The 18,355-nt window shown below is 39.0% G+C and overlaps 1 protein-coding gene across 2 annotated transcripts in view; it reads right to left on the reverse strand.

The window, feature by feature from the left end:
• Positions 1–18,355, reverse strand: part of LOC124170872 (proton-associated sugar transporter A) — a 32,723-nt gene that overhangs the window by 1,146 nt on the left and 13,222 nt on the right. Inside the window, exons 2-12 of one of the 2 annotated variants that reach the window (XM_046549897.1) lie at positions 17,493–17,755; positions 16,695–16,920; positions 15,255–15,517; positions 11,434–11,676; positions 9,142–9,243; positions 8,374–8,513; positions 6,210–6,356; positions 5,137–5,280; positions 3,284–3,475; positions 1,474–1,604; positions 797–971 (exon numbers count right to left, since the gene is read on the reverse strand). In XM_046549897.1, the coding sequence (XP_046405853.1) occupies positions 797–971; positions 1,474–1,604; positions 3,284–3,475; positions 5,137–5,280; positions 6,210–6,356; positions 8,374–8,513; positions 9,142–9,243; positions 11,434–11,676; positions 15,255–15,517; positions 16,695–16,867 (1,710 nt within the window). In that variant the 5' untranslated portion in view covers positions 16,868–16,920; positions 17,493–17,755. Of the gene's footprint in view, positions 1–796; positions 972–1,473; positions 1,605–3,283; positions 3,476–5,136; positions 5,284–6,209; positions 6,357–8,373; positions 8,514–9,141; positions 9,244–11,433; positions 11,677–15,254; positions 15,518–16,694; positions 16,921–17,492; positions 17,756–18,355 lie in introns of both variants that reach the window. The other variant, XM_046549889.1, reaches the window with a different exon arrangement.

Here is an 18,355-nt window from a genome sequence, read left to right on the forward strand (position 1 = left end):
TTGAAAAAATACAACACTTTTTTAACAAAGCTAATTATTAACTATAGAATAGAAGTATATATACAAGGTCCAGGTTCTGGTACATATGTAGTCCTATTGAAATAACATTTGTATTTGATATTGCTAACCTCAAAGCCTTTCATTGATGAATATCCTTCTATAAGGAAATTTTCAAGGACTTGAGAAGGCTTGATATAACTGGAACCTTGCTAGTTGACTTAATTATTTTCAATATTTTTTGTATATTTGCATTTCACAAGTATTTCTAATTTAGAGAAAATGTACCTCGAGTAACAGCTTTTCAGAATTCAGTCATTTTTCTTAATGTATGAACAGTTGAGACAAATGTTTATTTAAGTCTTCTCTTTTTGTAATGTAGGAACCATTGTAAACATTCCTTACGATCATTGCTTGAGTGGAATTGAAATTATTGTATCAAAACTATATGATCAAACCAGTGGTGCAGCGAGGGGGGGGTTTTGGGGGATAAACCCCCCCCCCCCCAGAGCTCAGAGAAATTTTTAAGTTTAATCCATTTTACTTAATGGATTAGTATTCCTTATATATTAGTGTTAGGATTAATCTAATATCTCTCATAAAGCGGTAAAACTAGTCATTTTGAACCATTACTCTTAAAATTTTCTGGAGGAGGGCCCCCACAACTCCCACTTACCCTGGCAGATATGCAATACCCCCACACTCCAAAGTATTAGTTGCGCCTCAAACCCCCCCTAGCCTTAATTCTTAGCTGCGCCCCTGATCAATGCTATATGGGAGCAATTTAATGCATACTCACTGTTCCAGAAGCATGGTAGTGTGCTACAAGCAGATATGGCATGGTGAACAGAGTGGAATACATGACCCCAGCAGACCATGAAAACAGTAAGACTGCTACAGGATGTCTGCAAATGGCCATCATTATCATTCCACTGCAATATACTAGCTGTCCTCCAACATAAACAGCCCTCGCTCTGAAAGTAAAACCAAAGTAATTAGGTTACTTTCAGTTTTTCCATTCATCAGAACAAGCATTGGAATATGAGTGTGCATAAGATGGCTATTGATGGGGCTACCTCTCTTTGGTGTGAATTCAAATGTGGTCATTTTAATGAGGTTTGTGGTAAATATAAGCTGCCTGTCATTTTTTTACCAAGGAAGCAGGCTTGCCAAAATAGTTGACTAGGAACCTACATGCACCAATACACTTCCTTAAAATACAGTTAACTGGACTGCCACGAAGAACAAATGTGTGTGCTGTTAGTTCATCCATGTAAGTCGGCCTACTACCTTGTGTTTTGAGTCTCAGCAATAGTGGATCTAGTAGAGGTGGGTTTGTGGGAAAGCACCAACCCAATCAGGCACCACTACAGCCTAATTCATGTCCACAGTAGGTATGGTAACATTTGCTAAAATAGATTCTTCAAAAATTACTCAAACTGTTAAATAATGGAATAAATAATGCATTTTGCTTACTTGAACCTTTTTACCAGCTTCTCTATGAGCATGGAGTAGCAGGAGCATGAAAGGGAGTACATTGACATTCCCCAGCAGCCAAAGCGAACGCCTTCTTCATAGAGCTCTCGCTCAGCTGATCCATCCTCAGCCTGAAAGAAAATTGAAGAAACATGAATGATGAAGGGGATCATAAAAAAATGTGCTTCAAACATGCACACTCATAAATATCTAGGGAAAAATATTCATTCATAATTTAAAATCTATAGTCCATCTAAATAAATCTTGCAAGACTTGCTCATTACATATTACATAACTTTTTATTTATCTTGGCATCTCATCTATTCCTTACCTCAAAGTGAAAAACTTGGAAAAAATAAATAAATACCTGTCTTGGATAAATACCTATTCTAAACTTTTCTGAAGAAATTTCAGGCATACATTCTATTAGCCACCTATTTATGGTGATTGTACATTTTTTCTTCCTCATCCTTATTTTTGTTTGATGGTGTTTGTCTGATATTCAGACAACATCAAACTGATTTTTTTATTTGACTGCTTTTTATGGGTGAATTTTTGTCTTCTGTTCTACAATCTTAGTCTCATGTTCCTTTTCATATTTTATCCAATGATATAATAATTTCCTTTAAAATCGGCTATTGACTTACTAAGATATTGTGACAAGGCTTTTGAAGGAAATCGTTTTCCTTCTGTAATCAGAATATTAAGATGCCTGTGAAATAGATCTATTGGGTTAAAAACACTACAGTATGTGACCCACACTCCTAAGTATGTACTTTCCCATCATTATTGGTAATGCTAATGCCGTGAGGATGTGAAGGCAAGGAAATCAGTGGACATAGACATGAGCAACCAATTTGAGCTTGTAATCAATTTAGTGAAGACTGGGGAGGTGTGGGTTCCTCAAACTTGTCTGAAGGATATAGGAGATATGTATATTTCTTCTTGGGCTAAAGATTTAATGGATATTATGGTATTATTTGTACAAATAGAACTGCGTAATAACTGTAGTGCAGTTCACTCCCAATTATCCGGGCTAATGATGGGGGAGAGATGGCACGAATAATCGGAAAACATGGGTAACCCAAATTTTCACTTCAATGTCATATAATGTTCATAATTTACATAAAACAAACAATATATTATTATTCATCCAGTTATTCTGTTATTTTAGAGTGCTTCCCAGACTCACTGAGAGCTTTCTTCGCCAGTTAGTTTTCTTTTTAGCAGCGATAGCATGGTTGTACTCGTATTATTTATGCTTCTTGTAAGGCCTGGTTACATCCGTGGCTTTGTGATCACGGATACAGAAAGTAGTTTGCGTGAATGCTTCAAAACCACTGCTCGACGTCGGAAACTACACTGTCAGGCACCACGCCATGTAGTCGCCACTCCCACAAGTTGCCCGGGTTGCAACTGCTGCAGGAAGTGTGTCCGTGATCCCGGTCGCGCACTGCGAGACTTGGAATACAGGAACTTGGTGCTCCCGTGAATGCAGCTAGCTCACGATCGCTTTCGTTTTACGAAGGTAATTCTAACGGAAATAATAGGCACGGTTCATCCAAGCATTAATTCAGTAATTCCGGTGATTTTTCGTTGAATTTTATTTTTTTTTAATAAAGATCGTGGAAATTATTGAGCGAATGTGAAAATCATGCACGGATATACCACAGCCGGATAATCGGGAGTCTGCTGTATTTCAAAAGTTCGATACGCTTAAAAACTTTATTGATAGGTAGTTGTCTTTTTCCTCTCTTTTGTATGTGTGTATATAATTAGAATTCAAGTAGGTATTTGATTGAAAACAAACCTTTGGATTCCCACCATAGACTGCTTCACCCACGAAATCAGTGAAGTATAGGGAATAACAGACATGGGCCATCCAGCAGAAAAGGTTGGTTGCGCAGAGGATTCTCAGTGATGGAGGCATCACCACAATGGAAGATAAATATTGGCTGAGTGTGGGTGGCATTTCCCCAGCAAATTCACTGCCTCTTGCATCCTATGGGAACATGGACGTATTAGCAGAAATTAAAAAAACTATTATTGTGGACCAATATTCTTTCTTGGAAGGATTAATCTTAAAGCATATTCCAATGTGTGTTGAATTGACTACATATATTCTGGATGAGGAGTCATTTTAAAGGGTATCACATGCACACGTAAAAGCTGCTATGTTGAAAAATAAACCATTCATAAATAAGGAGTAGAAATTGATAATCAAAGACTCCATACATTATAGAACACATAAAAGATATCAGAAACTGCTGGGTGTTCACAAGTTGTGATTGAAAAAACTAGCCACATATCTAGTTGGTTACTAACAGAGTGGATAGTTTTCTGTGTTAACATCCAAACGCACTGAGGTGCCAACATTTTAACTCTCAGGCTTTTGGGTTCTACATTTGCTCAAAGTAACTGACCCCATAAATAGTGGCCATAAAATATTAGCAGTATGTTCGCGCAATCCGGCCCGAAGGACCAAAAATGTTCGCGCAACCCGGCCCGTGGTGGCTCGGAAGATGTGCGTGCGGGGAGGTGTGCGCCGGGTTATGATAAATGAAGGGCGAGGACACCTTCGATGGAATTTGGTTTATTTCGCGTGCGACTTACGCACGCCAAAACTCTGCGTCCACACGCTTCCGGCTTTTGTCAAACACTGCCTCACCCACGCCGTCGGCAAGGGCATGGATGCTAGGGTCTGAGGGTTACTGACCCTCGAGTAATGGCACTCCCTCACTCCTAAAGGGTGCGAGTCGAAACTCCTTGGCGGAGACCACGGGAAAGGGGCCGAATGGGACTCGGTCGGAACTTGGAAATCCCATAGGGCGACGACACTCGCCGAAGGGGAGGGGGTAAATACCCAACACAGTTTTTAAATAAATTATACATCCATTCCATAAGTAACCAAGTAGTTAGCTAGTTTGAATCACAATGGTGAATACCCTGCAGCTGTTTCCACAGGCAGATGTAAGGGGGGCATACCCCCCCCCCCCCCAGACATTTAAAAAATAGACAAGATTTTTAATACAAATATTAATAAATTTTATATTTTAATACAAAAATTTTAACATTTAGATATCAATAACTTTTATTACAAAATTTAGAAGTACATATTCCATAGAGTAATTGTTGCATATAGATTTTAAGCCCAAATATGAGAAGACTGTTTACCAGTCAGACCCTCCCCCCCTGGAAAAAATCTTGGATTCGCTCTCGGCTGTATCTGTTATATTTTATATATGTTCTACCTGTAGAATTAAAAAATAAAGGAGAATGTAAATAACAAATACTTTTATCTTTTATAGACCCTGAAATCAGTAAATTAATGATATATATATATTTGTGTACTCTCATATACCACAAAATACACCATTACTTGCTCTGATTGCTCATTATGTATAGTTGACTAGCCTACCAGCTCATACACCAGTGTTAGTAAAATAATGTCTGCATTTCTGCTGGATTGTGTACTATGAATATAATCACACTGGGAGAGTTTATTGGAGGGGAGTATTTTGAAATTGTCATGAAATTATGTATATGCCATTTCCCAGTGTTTCTAATTTTGAAAGCATGAAAATTTAATTTTTTAACTATCCCACAAAATATTTTAATTTTGAAAGATGTCTAAATTGATAATCATTAATTTAATTTTGTTACCATGGTAGGGGCTGTTCCACCTCCAGAAGGTTGCTCTGGTGCTGTGTTACCAGCTGATGCTACATCTACTAGAGCAGTCGCCTCTTGGTTAACTCCTCCACTAGAACTTTCCACTCCTTCTGCATTTCCTTCTGTCACAGAATCCCACTGTTTAAATGGAAAAAATACTGGTAGTTATGTAGTACAGTATCAACAAAATAGTTGTGGCATAATTGAGGTAGTCAATTCATATTTTCCTCTCATTACTCATAAAGAAATACATATTTGGCATATTTTAGCTATTTTAAAATTAGTATTTTTTAAAATTCAAGTCCACTCAAAATCAAAACTGGTACAATATGTATGTAGAACCCTGAGAATGATGCGTACTTGTGAAAGGTTTTATTTAAATATTTCTAAAATGCATTGTTTCTGCAAATATTATGATCCACCACTTATTTTTATCATTTATGTACACGGATTGTGCTTTGCTGCTCATTTTTGCTTATGGTTTTCATTTTTCAAATAAAATGCTCTCTTGTTGTTGCACATACAAGGGGGTGTTAGGCTATTGGAGGCCTAGTGCCAATGCTGTGGTAAGGTGGAGGAATGAGGGGGTTAACTCCTTCCAAAATTTCTGGAGTGAACAGTCTTATTTAAAACTAAAATAGTCAATAGAATCCTCCTGCCTCTCACTAATACTTTTAGACCCCAGCATTGTATATCGCATTTATGAAGGATGGCTATATATTTCCCTCCCCGAAATCTCATTATTATTAATTATTGTCAGATAATATGCTCCTACCTGGGAATTTAACCCAAAAAAAACATATTATCATTCATTGCCCATTATTAGGATCAAAAGAAGTAAAATCAGTGGAAAACCCATACAGCGATTCACCAATACTTATTCTATTTGGTTCTTCGGAGAAATTGTATCACAAATTCATGCATCATTCATTGCCCATTATTAGAATTAAAAGAAGTAAAATCAGTGGAAAACCCATACAGCGATTCACCAAGACTTATTCTATTTGGTTCTTCGGAGAAATTGTATCACATATTCTGGAAATAGGCACTAGCCAGTTACTTACTGGTGGTGGTGGAGGGGGTGGTTGCAGAGTTGCAAGGGCACCATAAGATGGATGATGTGAGGGCAGAGTAGCGCTATTTTCATCAGAGGCACCTGCTGTACCTACTGCAGCCACTGGTGAAGTTAGTGACATTGCCTCCCGACGTACCTGTAATATTGTGTTGGATACTATTTATTAGCTTTAAATTACGCAATATCCTCCCATTTATCATACAAACACTTCATAACTACAGTAGAAATGAGAGGAGAATGCTCACAGACAATATATATTATAAAATAGGAAGATCAAGAACTATAATTTGCTCATTTAAAATAACTTGCTTGTTCAATTGAATTCACTTGCAGCCATTTCTCTGCTGCAAAAACGTGAGGGCGTCTTGTCAATATTAATTTAATCTTTCCCAGTACATATTGAATTGATAAGAAAATGTTAACTTGGTGTTTATCCACTGTACAGTGAATCAAATGGACATGGAATAATTTGCTCATATCAATTACAGGTGAATACAATCCAATTTTCTCTTAAATATTTAAGAGAAAAACAATTATTAGGGGCTAATAATATAACACTTGCCAAATAATCATCTGTACATGACCTGACAGCTCTACTCCAAGGTAGGTCCTCTTTATGAAAATTAGTGCAGCATAAATTTTGATAATATATATTTGTCTCCTGAATGACCTCAAATTATTCATTTCCTAACTACGCATTGCATATTGCCTATGCTCCCAGGAAATCCTGTGCCTTATTGTTTCATGGGAAGTAATAGGAAAGGAATCCACAGTAGTTGTAATGGCGATTACTCGAGATTATAAATTTTCCTCGCAATTTTCTCTGAAATGCGTGAGAAGTTAGTCTACGATATTTCTCTCCCCTACTCCAATTACATTATTGCGAATTGCCTATATTTATGGCGTAACTCAGCAGCGCGTCGAGACAGCAATAAGCTCCGCGTGTAGTTATGCGGACTGCTTCAGTTATTTGTTGAAACAATTCGCGAAATATGCAGAAAAGTTATCGCTGTACATCAATTAGCAGTTTTACTGTGCTAGAGATGCATACTCGAAGTATTGAGGTATTACTGAAAGCTAAGGTGATATGTGAATTTTTTTAGGGATTTCGCGAAAACAGTTGAGCGACTTTAAGGCTAACTTATCCATTTTACCAGTGTTTTTGAGCGTGTATGTATTCATAGAATTTTTCCCTTGTCAAGGATGTCGCTTAAAGTGTTTTGGATCTTAAACATTAATGACAGGTGTTCAAACATCAATTTGAAATCGTGATTTCTGTTGATGCAATGTTATTTAATTCTATGTTCCAGCTGCGTGGTCTCTTTCTCAAAACCTAATTCTACACAAATGCCTCGATTTCTCAAGGCTTGGTTTTGTATTTTCGAATGTAGTAAGTAAAAACTTTCCATGAAATCAGGCAATCTGAACAGAATCCTGCAGGGATCCCGCGGGGATGCACTCCTTAGGCCGGGTATGTGTGCTTTTACCAGGGGAGAGGGGATTGTGGAAGAGAAAACGTAAAGAAGCATTGCTATTATGAGACTACTGTCGACGCCTCCAGGGTTGAGGGATGGAATAATCCCGCGCCGACGCGTCGTCAGGACAACGCGAGCTACCACTTGTGAGACTAGATTTGATGTTACAAGAGAGAGAGAGCCGACCAGCCTATGAGAAATATGATCCAGTGATTTTTCTGCTACGAGAAGAGACAGCGCAAAACTCTTGTCGTCGTCATATCATCACTTCATTGATAAAAGTTTTTTCTCCATCGTATTCGATGAATTACGGCTCCCCGCCATCTCTGACCCATGGCATTCATGGAGCACCGAAAAATAAAGTGCCATCACTTAAACGAGGAGGAAATTGATGAATTTTTACATGCGATGTCGTGCATTGAGTCTATGACCCATTCTCTTGCTTAATGACATATTCTTGCCTTATAATAGTGAAATGAACGGACGAACTTCTTTTTGGTCATTCTTATGCGTATCGCACCCGGCGGTTATTCACCATTACTGCTTCAGATTTAGCGTAGGTTTTAGTGGTAGGTATTGTTGCATAGGGATTACAATTTTTCGCTTGCATTCTCTTTAAGATAAGTCAAAACTCGAACCAAACTTGAAGGAATATTATAATTAAAAAATTCAGATTACCTTCTCCAACTCTACACCATCCTTCTCCAAAATTTCAAGGGGTATTTCCTTAAAGCTGCTGACTGTGACTGAAACGCAGGTGATGAATATAAATGTAATTAATGTGAAGACTGCACGGACATGTCCTCCAAGCATTGCACCTGAGGAATATGGAAAAAAATCTTGGTCAGCAAATCCTAATTTAAAAAAATAACTTATCAATAAGAGGTAATAAAAATTATGGTTCTATTTGTCATCAAATGAATTTTTTACAATGAATAATATTTAAAAAAAAGAATTTTAATTTTTGACCCTCATATAATTGCAGAAATTTATTTTCTTGGAAGAGCTTTTACTCCTTAAATCCTCTTTGTAATTAACCGTTTAATGATTAGGTAATATAGTTTTCTCCCGTTTGCCGTGTATATAATAAAAATAACTACGCACGGCTATAGATGTTTTGTCGGCTGTTATCTGAGATGCAGCATCTCCTGATATTTTGACGTGATAAAACTCCATAGATTTTGTACATCTTCCTGTCAAATCAAGACACCAAATCGAAATAACAGGCTTTACATTACTTGAAATTTATGTAAAAAAAAGTCATAAAATCTCGATTGATAATGAAATGGTAAAGTTTTATCTTTCAGAATCTAATGGACACAGAAAATGGCCTCAATATTTTGAAAGAAATCGAAATAAATAGTTGTACTTTGTTGTGCACAATTGTTAATTTTTTTGTACTGAACTTCAGCTTGTCACTAGAATGAATAATGGCTTGTATCGTACCCAAGGCAGTTGCATCCCAGTTAATGCCACCGAGTGCATAACCAAGGCATCCTCCGAGACCAGCCATAATTGTAAATGTGCTAAGCCCTCTCGCATGGTCCTCTGGAAGAGTAAAAAAAAAAACAAATATTAATGCATGGAAAACGCTATGACAAATATTTAAGTACAATAAATCATTAGAATTCCTTGACAAAGATAACAAAAATTTAATGTCATTCTCTTAAGATCGTCTCCATATTATAGATTTGAACTCTGCCGACTTTTCGGGCTACGAATAAAATATCGATAAATAATTCTTCACCTAAAAAATTAATATTACTCTAAAATGTATATTTATTCTATATAATCAATTATATTAGTAAATATTATTATCTATAATTATTATTTTTTATTATTATAACTCTAGTGTATGATAAATAATTCTGCGAAGAATTACGTCAAGATCAGAGCTTTTATTTTTCACCCATGACGAGCTATTTTAACTTACTTTTAGGTTAATTCAAAGAATATTCATTCTCTTTAAGTCTTAGTGCAGGGTCTGAGGATAGAGAATACAGCCATGAATGGAAATTCAAGCGCGGAGACGCAATAGCATGGCATCGCTGGCAGGAAGTGAGATATATATCAGACGATATAAGGAGTCCATTGGCGCGAGATTGGGGCCATAAATAGCCTTGTATTTCTCTGTCTCGACGGGAGAAGGCTTAAGGGGATTCAAGGGATAAGGAGGGGTCTGTGTTAGAGAGAGGGTAAGGTTAGGGTAATCAAATTGAAATGAGACGCGAGGATCGGCTGAAACCGTTCTGGTGACGACACGAGGCAATTGGCGCGTTGTTTTCCATCCGTAACGGAAGCAAACCAAGCGCATTGTGTGGAAGAGGAATGCGAGGATTTGGAAGGATAAAACGATAAAGGGTTCAGGGTAATAGAGCGGAAAACGGATGCACGAAGGGAATTGACTTCTGGGTGACAGAATGAAAATGTATCATGAAATCAGAAGAAATTGTCTGATTATGAAACTGAGCGACTTCGTTCGTTCGTTCAACTTGATCTTGGGTTAGAACATGAATTTAGGATTTGTAAAGAGTGACTGAGAAAAAGTATTGGATAACGAAAAGGAAATTTAATTGGTGAGTAGATACAGCTATGAGGCGATTCTCTTTAAAGTCTCTACGTACCTCATTCAAATTTCACAGATAAATGATACGTAATGAAAGAAGATGCATCGAAATCGTCTGTGAAATTTTTAACATATACCCAACCTATGATACAGATATTTAGTGGGGTTGGGTAAGGTTTTTCAAGCCTCGAAACAGCTATTGTGATACTTATAACTAGTGTAAAAACCAATGACTTCCGTGCGCAACTTTGGAATTGCACATTAAATGTTTTTTCTCCATTTTTACCGTAGGGGTAGGTAGGAGAGTTGACTCAGGAAGGCTATTCGGATTTTCCACTGCATGGCTGCTGTCGACCCGAATATCCTTCCATGACGCAATACGCATGGGATGCACCAATAGGTCAATTATAAACATGTCTTGGGTGTTAGACCATTTGAGGGTGTATAATTCCTATTGTCAATCGTCAATTCATTTGCCGGCCGCGTCGTTTCAACAATAGATTTGACGTTTTCAACTTTTACGTAATAGACATCATACGTCACCCTTCAAGGCCATAGCGAGCGGAGGGTGGGTCAAGGGGTTCACTCTCCCCCCTCTTTCCTCGGAACATTGTCTCAAGTGAGACATAAACCACATATCCGAAAAAATCTCCCTTTGGCCATAGCCATAAAAATTCTTCCGGTGAGGGTTTTGGAGGAGTGAATATATTTTGGGGTAGGAGGGTCACTTGAAGGAGGAGCACCTAAGACTCTTCTCAACATTTCGGGGGCGTTAGACCGCTTTTTCCCCCGCTCGCTGAGCCTTGAACCTCCCCTGAAATTATTCTTTCGCTCTTAACAGCCACGTATGGCTTATTATTTCGTGCAGGGATGGATTTAGAGAGGGTCACAGGGGTCACAACCCCCAAAATTTTATCATTAAATATCTAATTTTAATTATTTTAAAAGTGTTTGTATCCTTGTAGGAGTGGATAGGGAGTGCGTATGCAAATGCATGGCTACAAGTCCCATACGTGAGAGAAGTTTGAGTTGTATTTATCGTAGAGCGTAGCACTCCTTACAGTAAAAACGCCCCTCTCTCCCGGTGGGTAATCCATACTTTCCGGACCTATGTTATGACCCCCTATCCCAAATATAATGCTGAATCCGCCCATGATTTCGTGTGCACTCACCGGGAACCGTGACGTCGAGGAGGTAGGCTCTGGAAGGGCTCTGGCAGGCGTCGGCGTCGAAGTCGAGCAGCACGGTGCCCAGGATGGTAAAGAAGAGGCCCCAAGGATGTGAAGGGGGCGGCGGGGGCGGGGCTCGGGGTGGCGAGCCGGGGGCCGTGGCGTTGACGTGGGCGGAGGGTGGCGGCGGCCGCTGGTCGCCCATCGCGTAGCCCATGTCCTCGCCGTTCGGCACCAGGATCAACCCTTCCGGCGGAAACAATGACAGCACAGTGCGTCACAACGACATTCGCTCTGAGGATGACCTCATTATTGGAAAGGCTCCTTAGGTATCAGGCTTTCGGTTTCATACCTTCTCAGGGCTACAAATTGGGGAGTAAAGGTAAAAGGAAGAGTTTGGAGGGAAGGTGATTTGAAGGGGGGACAGGGCGATGACCTTCAAAATCTTGAATATACTGCCTCTACATCTTTGTTGACGCAAATACTGTCGGAATTCCTTTGGTTATATTTGAGGATAAGGATATAGGGGAAGGTCCTCTAGTCTAAGAAATAAGAAGGCAAGTGGTGGTACCATGCAGACAATGGGCAAGATTGGAGCTGGTCTTACGAGGAGAAGCATTGGAGGCGGTGGACCAGTTTGTTTATCTCGGGAGCATAATAAAATCAGATGGGAGGAGTAAAAAGGAAATAATTACATGAATCAACCGGAACCATTTAGCCTTCAACAAGAAAAACTATTCACCCGCAGCAACATTAATTATTTTCCCGACTAGTAGTCATTGGCGTCGACTTCATGGGGCTTGAGGGGCTCGAACCCCCTCAAAAATTCGTCATGGGTGAGAGGAAAAAATGTTCCAGGCTTGTCGATTTTCCCCGGAGTGTCCAGATATCGATATTCGAGTTTTCAGGGCTCTAATTTTTTTTCATATGACTTTTCTAAAACGGTCAAAAAACTTAACTCACTACTTATAAAATTTCAGGGGTCAAGATCCCCGGTTTGGGCACCCCCAATATTTTTTGTAAGTCGGCATCCCTGCTAGTAGTAGAACTTCAGTGTACCTATGCATTTTTTATTTGAGCAATATATGGGGGACAGTTACAGGGTGCGTTCCGAAAGTAAAGCAATTATTTAAAAGAAAGGAATTTATTGAACAGATTTGCTCAAACAATTTAAATTCTTCATAGTAAAGCCCTTGAGCTTCTACATATTTTTTCCAGCGACTCTGCTATGGCCAGTGCGCGCTGAGGAAGGCTTCTTCGGGGACGTGTCGCAAGGTCCCCGTCACGACAGATTTTCTCTCTTATATGTACGAAAAATGGGTTCATTTCAGGGCTGCCTTAATCCAAGGTAACAGAAAAAAGTCCGCTCGGGCGACTTCAGGACTATTGCGGGGTTGCGCAGCGTTTGAACCTCATGTTTTGCCAGGGACTCGCGGATTCGTAGCACGTGTGGCTAGGCGTGTTGTCGAGCTGGATTTGCCAGGTAGCAGAGATGTCTTCTCTCGTCCTGATGACCCTTTTCCGGAGTCTTTCCTGCACGTACATCTATATCTATATAATACCCTGCGAGCCACCTCTAAGGTGTTTGGCAGGGGGTGATTAATCAGCATGCAATAGGATTCTCACATGCACACCACACGGTACAAAAACCGTTACGTTTGCTAACAAATTATACTACCGCATTCATTCAAAGGCAACACTTGCCAACTACTCATTAAGGTTTTCTGCCAATAAAGCTAGAACACATAAAACATGCTGATAAAAATAATAAGAAAATTCAGAAACATGCATTATGGTATAAATAAGTTAATAAGCTACAATATAAGTAATCTAATCTATGTGTGAGTTCTAACGCTGCCGTTACAGCCTCTTATTGATCGTGTAAAAAAGACATTCTGAATCTGTCTGTTCTACAGTCTATCTCTTATTTTATTTATATGATCTGATCTACTGTAGTATGTTGCCGTTCGTATGATATGGAAGGCTAACTTCTTCAGAAAATACACTGCTCTTGAATTTATCCAATAGGTTTAGTCTATTTTTTCAGTCTACGGTCTGAAAGAGATTCCCATCTGAGTTTATCTGGGAGGTCAGATACTCTTACAAGAATATCGTAACGACTTTTCACTAACCTGGCAGCTCTTCTTTGCACGCGTTCTAACTCTGTTATTAAGCCTATTTTATGAGGATTCCAAACACTGGCAGCGTATTCTAAATGGGGTCTAATGAGGGAGAAGTGGCTAATTTCTCTAACTTTGTCGTCGCTCTTTCCTAATATTCTTTTAACAAAACCCAATTTACGATTAGCTTACATTTGATAGGCAGCATTAAATGTCTAGCCTTGATAAAATAATTCCTTGTCGACCGGTGACGTCATGGCAAAATCAGCAGTGCCGGAACGCACTTTGCTGAACTTTTTCAGAAGTGAAATATTACTCTCCGTGGTTTTTAATACAACTTATTATTTAAATTCTAACACAAAATATTTTTTTTGCTACGAATATTTATATTAGTAGTTTCGAGATACCAAAATTGATAAAAGTGTGATTTGACTATTATTTCCTTTGTTTACCAGTGCCGGAACGGCGTTCCGGCGTCATGACACTACTGTTGTGGATCACTCCTTTGCTTTCTAAGAAGACAATGTACACTGATTTCACTCTTGATTAGGTCATTCTTGCCTTTTTGGACATTGACCTCTTCCCGACCCTACCTAAAGGTCTTCACCTACCTGCTTTCCTAGTACCTACTGTTGTAGTAGTACCTACTTTCACCACCTCAAAAAATTTTAGTAGGGCAGAGCAGAGTCCTCGTAAGCCTCAAGAATTATTTTGTTTGTCTCCTCGGGAGATTTTTTTAGTTTCTCACAAAACTTTTCTCGATCGTCGATCCCATTTATTTTGGCGAGACGGTAAGCGCGTAGAGGTTTACAATAACTGACGTCCTGCCGCTCCCTCAGCTTGGAGAGCGTTGAGACTGGTTTTGCGGCAAAGCTTAACATCTACCCCACCTACTTTAAGAGGTATAATCCCACTCAGACCAATAGGAGCGTCGCAGGAAATTCAAATGCATTACTTTCGGAACGCACCCTATATTTTGAAAATAATATCGAATATACCCGGACTTAAACTGCTATGTTCCGCACATCCAAAAAAATATCGAAATTAATATGATGGTAATTTTACAAACAATATTTTATAGCCTAACAACTTCGACATCATCAACCTTGGTTTCGGCACCTCTTACCATCTTCAAGGTCTAGAGTTTCATCTCCCGGATGATAGCGCTACGCGCTGTAACCATTGCCGATGTTATCGCATTTGCTAAGTTATTAAATATTGTGCGGAAACTTACTATTGATTTAATTTTAATATGTGGGCGGATGATTACCGATAAAACCAATTCCAACATGTTTAAAATATATCAAGATTAGCCAAATTTCATTCGGATACAAACTTAGCCGTGTTATTCCTGAAATTATTTTTCTATGCATATTGCCACTGGGCTGTTCAAAGGGGGAATGTGTGGTGCAAGTATCAAAATGTTGGTTGAGATAAAAAATTTGAGGGATTGTTAAAATGCAAACAATGTATCTGGAGGATGAGGGAAGTTGTTATTTTAGGAGGGAATGAGCCATCAGTATTTGGGGGTATGACCTGACTCTGGGTCAATTATATGAATGTCATAAGCGTCAACTGTGAATTGGTGCCGTATAATTTCTACAGTCAATTCGTCCATTTATTCGACAGCAGCGTCATCAGAGCGGAGATTTGACGCCTTTGACATTTTAATAACTGACCCGCGTGTTGCAGATTCATTCTTACCCAAGAGGACTCCGATGGCGAGTGCGATGATGAAGGGCCTCCTTCGTCCGAGGTTGAGTCGGCATCTGTCAGACAGCGACCCGAGCAAGGGCGTGAGGAAGAAGCCGATGGTGGGAGACAGACCCCACACGAGAGTCATGTGGCGGTGCTCGACGCCGATCTTGAGCAGCGTGGGCGACACGAACGCCGTTTCGGCCGCATATGAAAACTCGATGCCCATCACCGCCGCCGATATCCGAATCAGCTCCGACCTCTCCTTCCGCCTGCGGACACATGATGCATTTCATCAGTTCGGCCGGATTTAATAAATTTTGGGTGTAAAATGTAGGCGGAGTTTTGGGGAGATAGGGGCAGCCTGGCTCTCTGAACTTAAATGGTAATGTGTCCGAAAAAAGTGCTAAACCTGAACATTCAAGTACAATGAAAACCAAGTCATCAAAAGTTTGAATAAATTTTAGTCTTAAGTAGTACTTAAAATGCTATTTTTAGAGGCTAATTTAAGCAAATTTTCCCGGAACACTTAGGGGCTATTGAATATCCCCCGTTTCACTAGGGCGTGTTCCATAACCCCTCAACCCCCAGCAGGATTGCGACCCCCCCCCCCCCCCCCCCCCCCCGACATGAAGCTCTTAACTTCGCCCAAGGAACGCGGAGACGGGATCAAGCGGTTGCTTGATCCCGTCTTTGCGTTCTAAGAGCTAGACTGCGGTCAACTTAAACACATACCACTTGCTACGTGGCTGCGTCAATTTTTTTGGGCTTGTATTACAATGCTTTTGCCTATCATTATATTCAAGCCCGATCATATCTTTTGAGGAGTGGGGCTTATCATGTAAAATATTTACCACATTTCCTTTCGTAAACAAACAGGAAAGGGATCCGCGATTGATATTTCACTTAGCCGAAAAAGAGACAAGTGTACGTACAATGATTTAGCTTATAAAATTATAAATTCACCTGGTTCCGAAAAACCTCTACCTTGTTCGTGGCGTCGCGAATAATTTGTATTGCTAGTGTCGTTCGCTTTTCTTAGCTCTACTCTTTAATACTAAACACTCACTTCATCAAGGATGCATATCACGTATAGTTATAGTGAAGTCCAACTAAAGGTCCAGCTGTATGGCATATTTAGGTATAAACATTTTGTAGGTAACACAATGTTAGTGATTGCTAGTATTTACCTCTGCCGCTAGAAGAGGTGATTTCTCGATATATACGGTAAAATGAAGGGGGATATCAAGGAATCAAAAATAATCATGTACCTTGCTAATATTGATCATTGGTTTTATGTAAATTGCTATTTTCGATGTTAAGTAATATTTTTTTCTATGTACTCAATCATAAATCAGGTTCCATTACCTTTTAAGTTAAACTCATGATTTTTAAGAAATGTGTGAATGAACAGTAATGACATCAATTGTATTATATCCCGACATTTACCGGTAAATGTGAGAGAAATCGCTTGGATCCGCCTTTCCAGGTTCGGATTGGCGCATTGCCATTCCCCGGATACCTCCGCCTTCCTTGAACTCGGCATATTTGTTTTTGGCGTCATCTCTGATGGAATGGAGGCGTCCAATGACGCCCTGATACTCGTGGAGTTTGTCCGTCATTTCTAGGCAGGATTGGGGGTCGCAGAAGATGGAGATGATTGCCCGTCAGGCGACTGCAAAGAGAATGCAGGATTTTGTATCTGAATATCCGTGCAAGTTGTCGAAGTTTAAATATTTTAACATTCCTCATTTAAATTTAAAATTTTTAAATATTTGCAACCCTTCTTTTTAAAGCAAAAAATAAATAAAAATTAGTCTACCATATGCATTCTTTAAAATAACCCATCTCAATTTTATTTATACAGGTAACTGTGTGCTAATCAAATTTTATCATTTTTAAGTAACTCGTAGAGTTAAAGTGTTTTTAGTACTTTTTATTTTTCCATCGTCTAGGAAATGAATATTTTCTTATAACTATTATCTTAATGCTAAGGATAAAATCATTTCTTAAGCATCGTAAAAATTAAAATCGAAAAAGCTCTCCAACTCAAGGAATTTTTCATTTAATAAAATAGAGACAAAGGAAACGGATGGTTCAATTAAATTTTAGAGTCTTAGTTCATACTTATACGCTGATCATTTAGCTCTTTCTTCTTTCATTTAGAATACGTTAAAAAGAGAAGTTGATTGTAGAGCAACAGATACAAATAGGCATTACAAAATAAGGACATAGATTGATACAGACCTGGATCTTCTCAGGATCACATAAAAAGATGAATTCCACGGAGTATCAAGTGAAAGGGCATGTCAGAAATGCCGCTTAATCACTATTAACATCCGGAGTCACCAGCTTCCTCCAAGACATCCCGGAAGCCGGAGCACGTCTTGACGAAAAGATCATGGCGTCGTCTGATGCGCTTAAGGAAGCGTCATGGAGTAATTGAGGGACCTGCCTGTGCCTGGGAAGGGGTTTCACCCTTCCTCAGGACTCAGCACGTTGATGCCAACCTAAAGGTGATTAAGGAGAAATTGTATTTCATTTCTTTGTTTTAAAATCAGGCGTATACTTCCACTGAATGAAATAGCTTTCCTGACTTAGAGAGCAATATTTAAGCAAGATATTCTGTCCAGGAGATTACAAATACTTTTACCACACATTACGGGTAAAAGAAGTAAATAATAAAAGAATCCTGTTTACTTATTTTTACCTGGCGGTATCACAATTATTTCACTTAAAGCTAGCAACTAAATGATGCCGCTTTTTATTCCGGCTTCTATTAGCAACTCTTTATTGATGGCGGAATCATTGGATTGTATGATCAAATTTTTATCCTTAGCTAAAAATGTAGGAAATTTCTTGAATTTTATTTAGCTCTTTCAAATAAGTCGCGTAATATTTGTAGTTATTTCCAATTTTAGTACTGAAGTAATGAACAAGTTGTAGTTATCCGGCGAATACCACTAATGCGGAGATGAATTTTATATCTTTGTTTTATTAGCGAGAATAATTAGTTGGTCTCGTGGGTATATTTTTTCTAACGAATGCCTAGAAAATACAGTGTAAAGGGCAACACGTGGAAAACTAAATTTTAGAGGTTTTTACTTGAG

This window comes from Ischnura elegans, chromosome 1, assembly GCF_921293095.1.
Source record: "Ischnura elegans chromosome 1, ioIscEleg1.1, whole genome shotgun sequence".
NCBI classification, from domain to species: domain Eukaryota; kingdom Metazoa; phylum Arthropoda; class Insecta; order Odonata; family Coenagrionidae; genus Ischnura; species Ischnura elegans.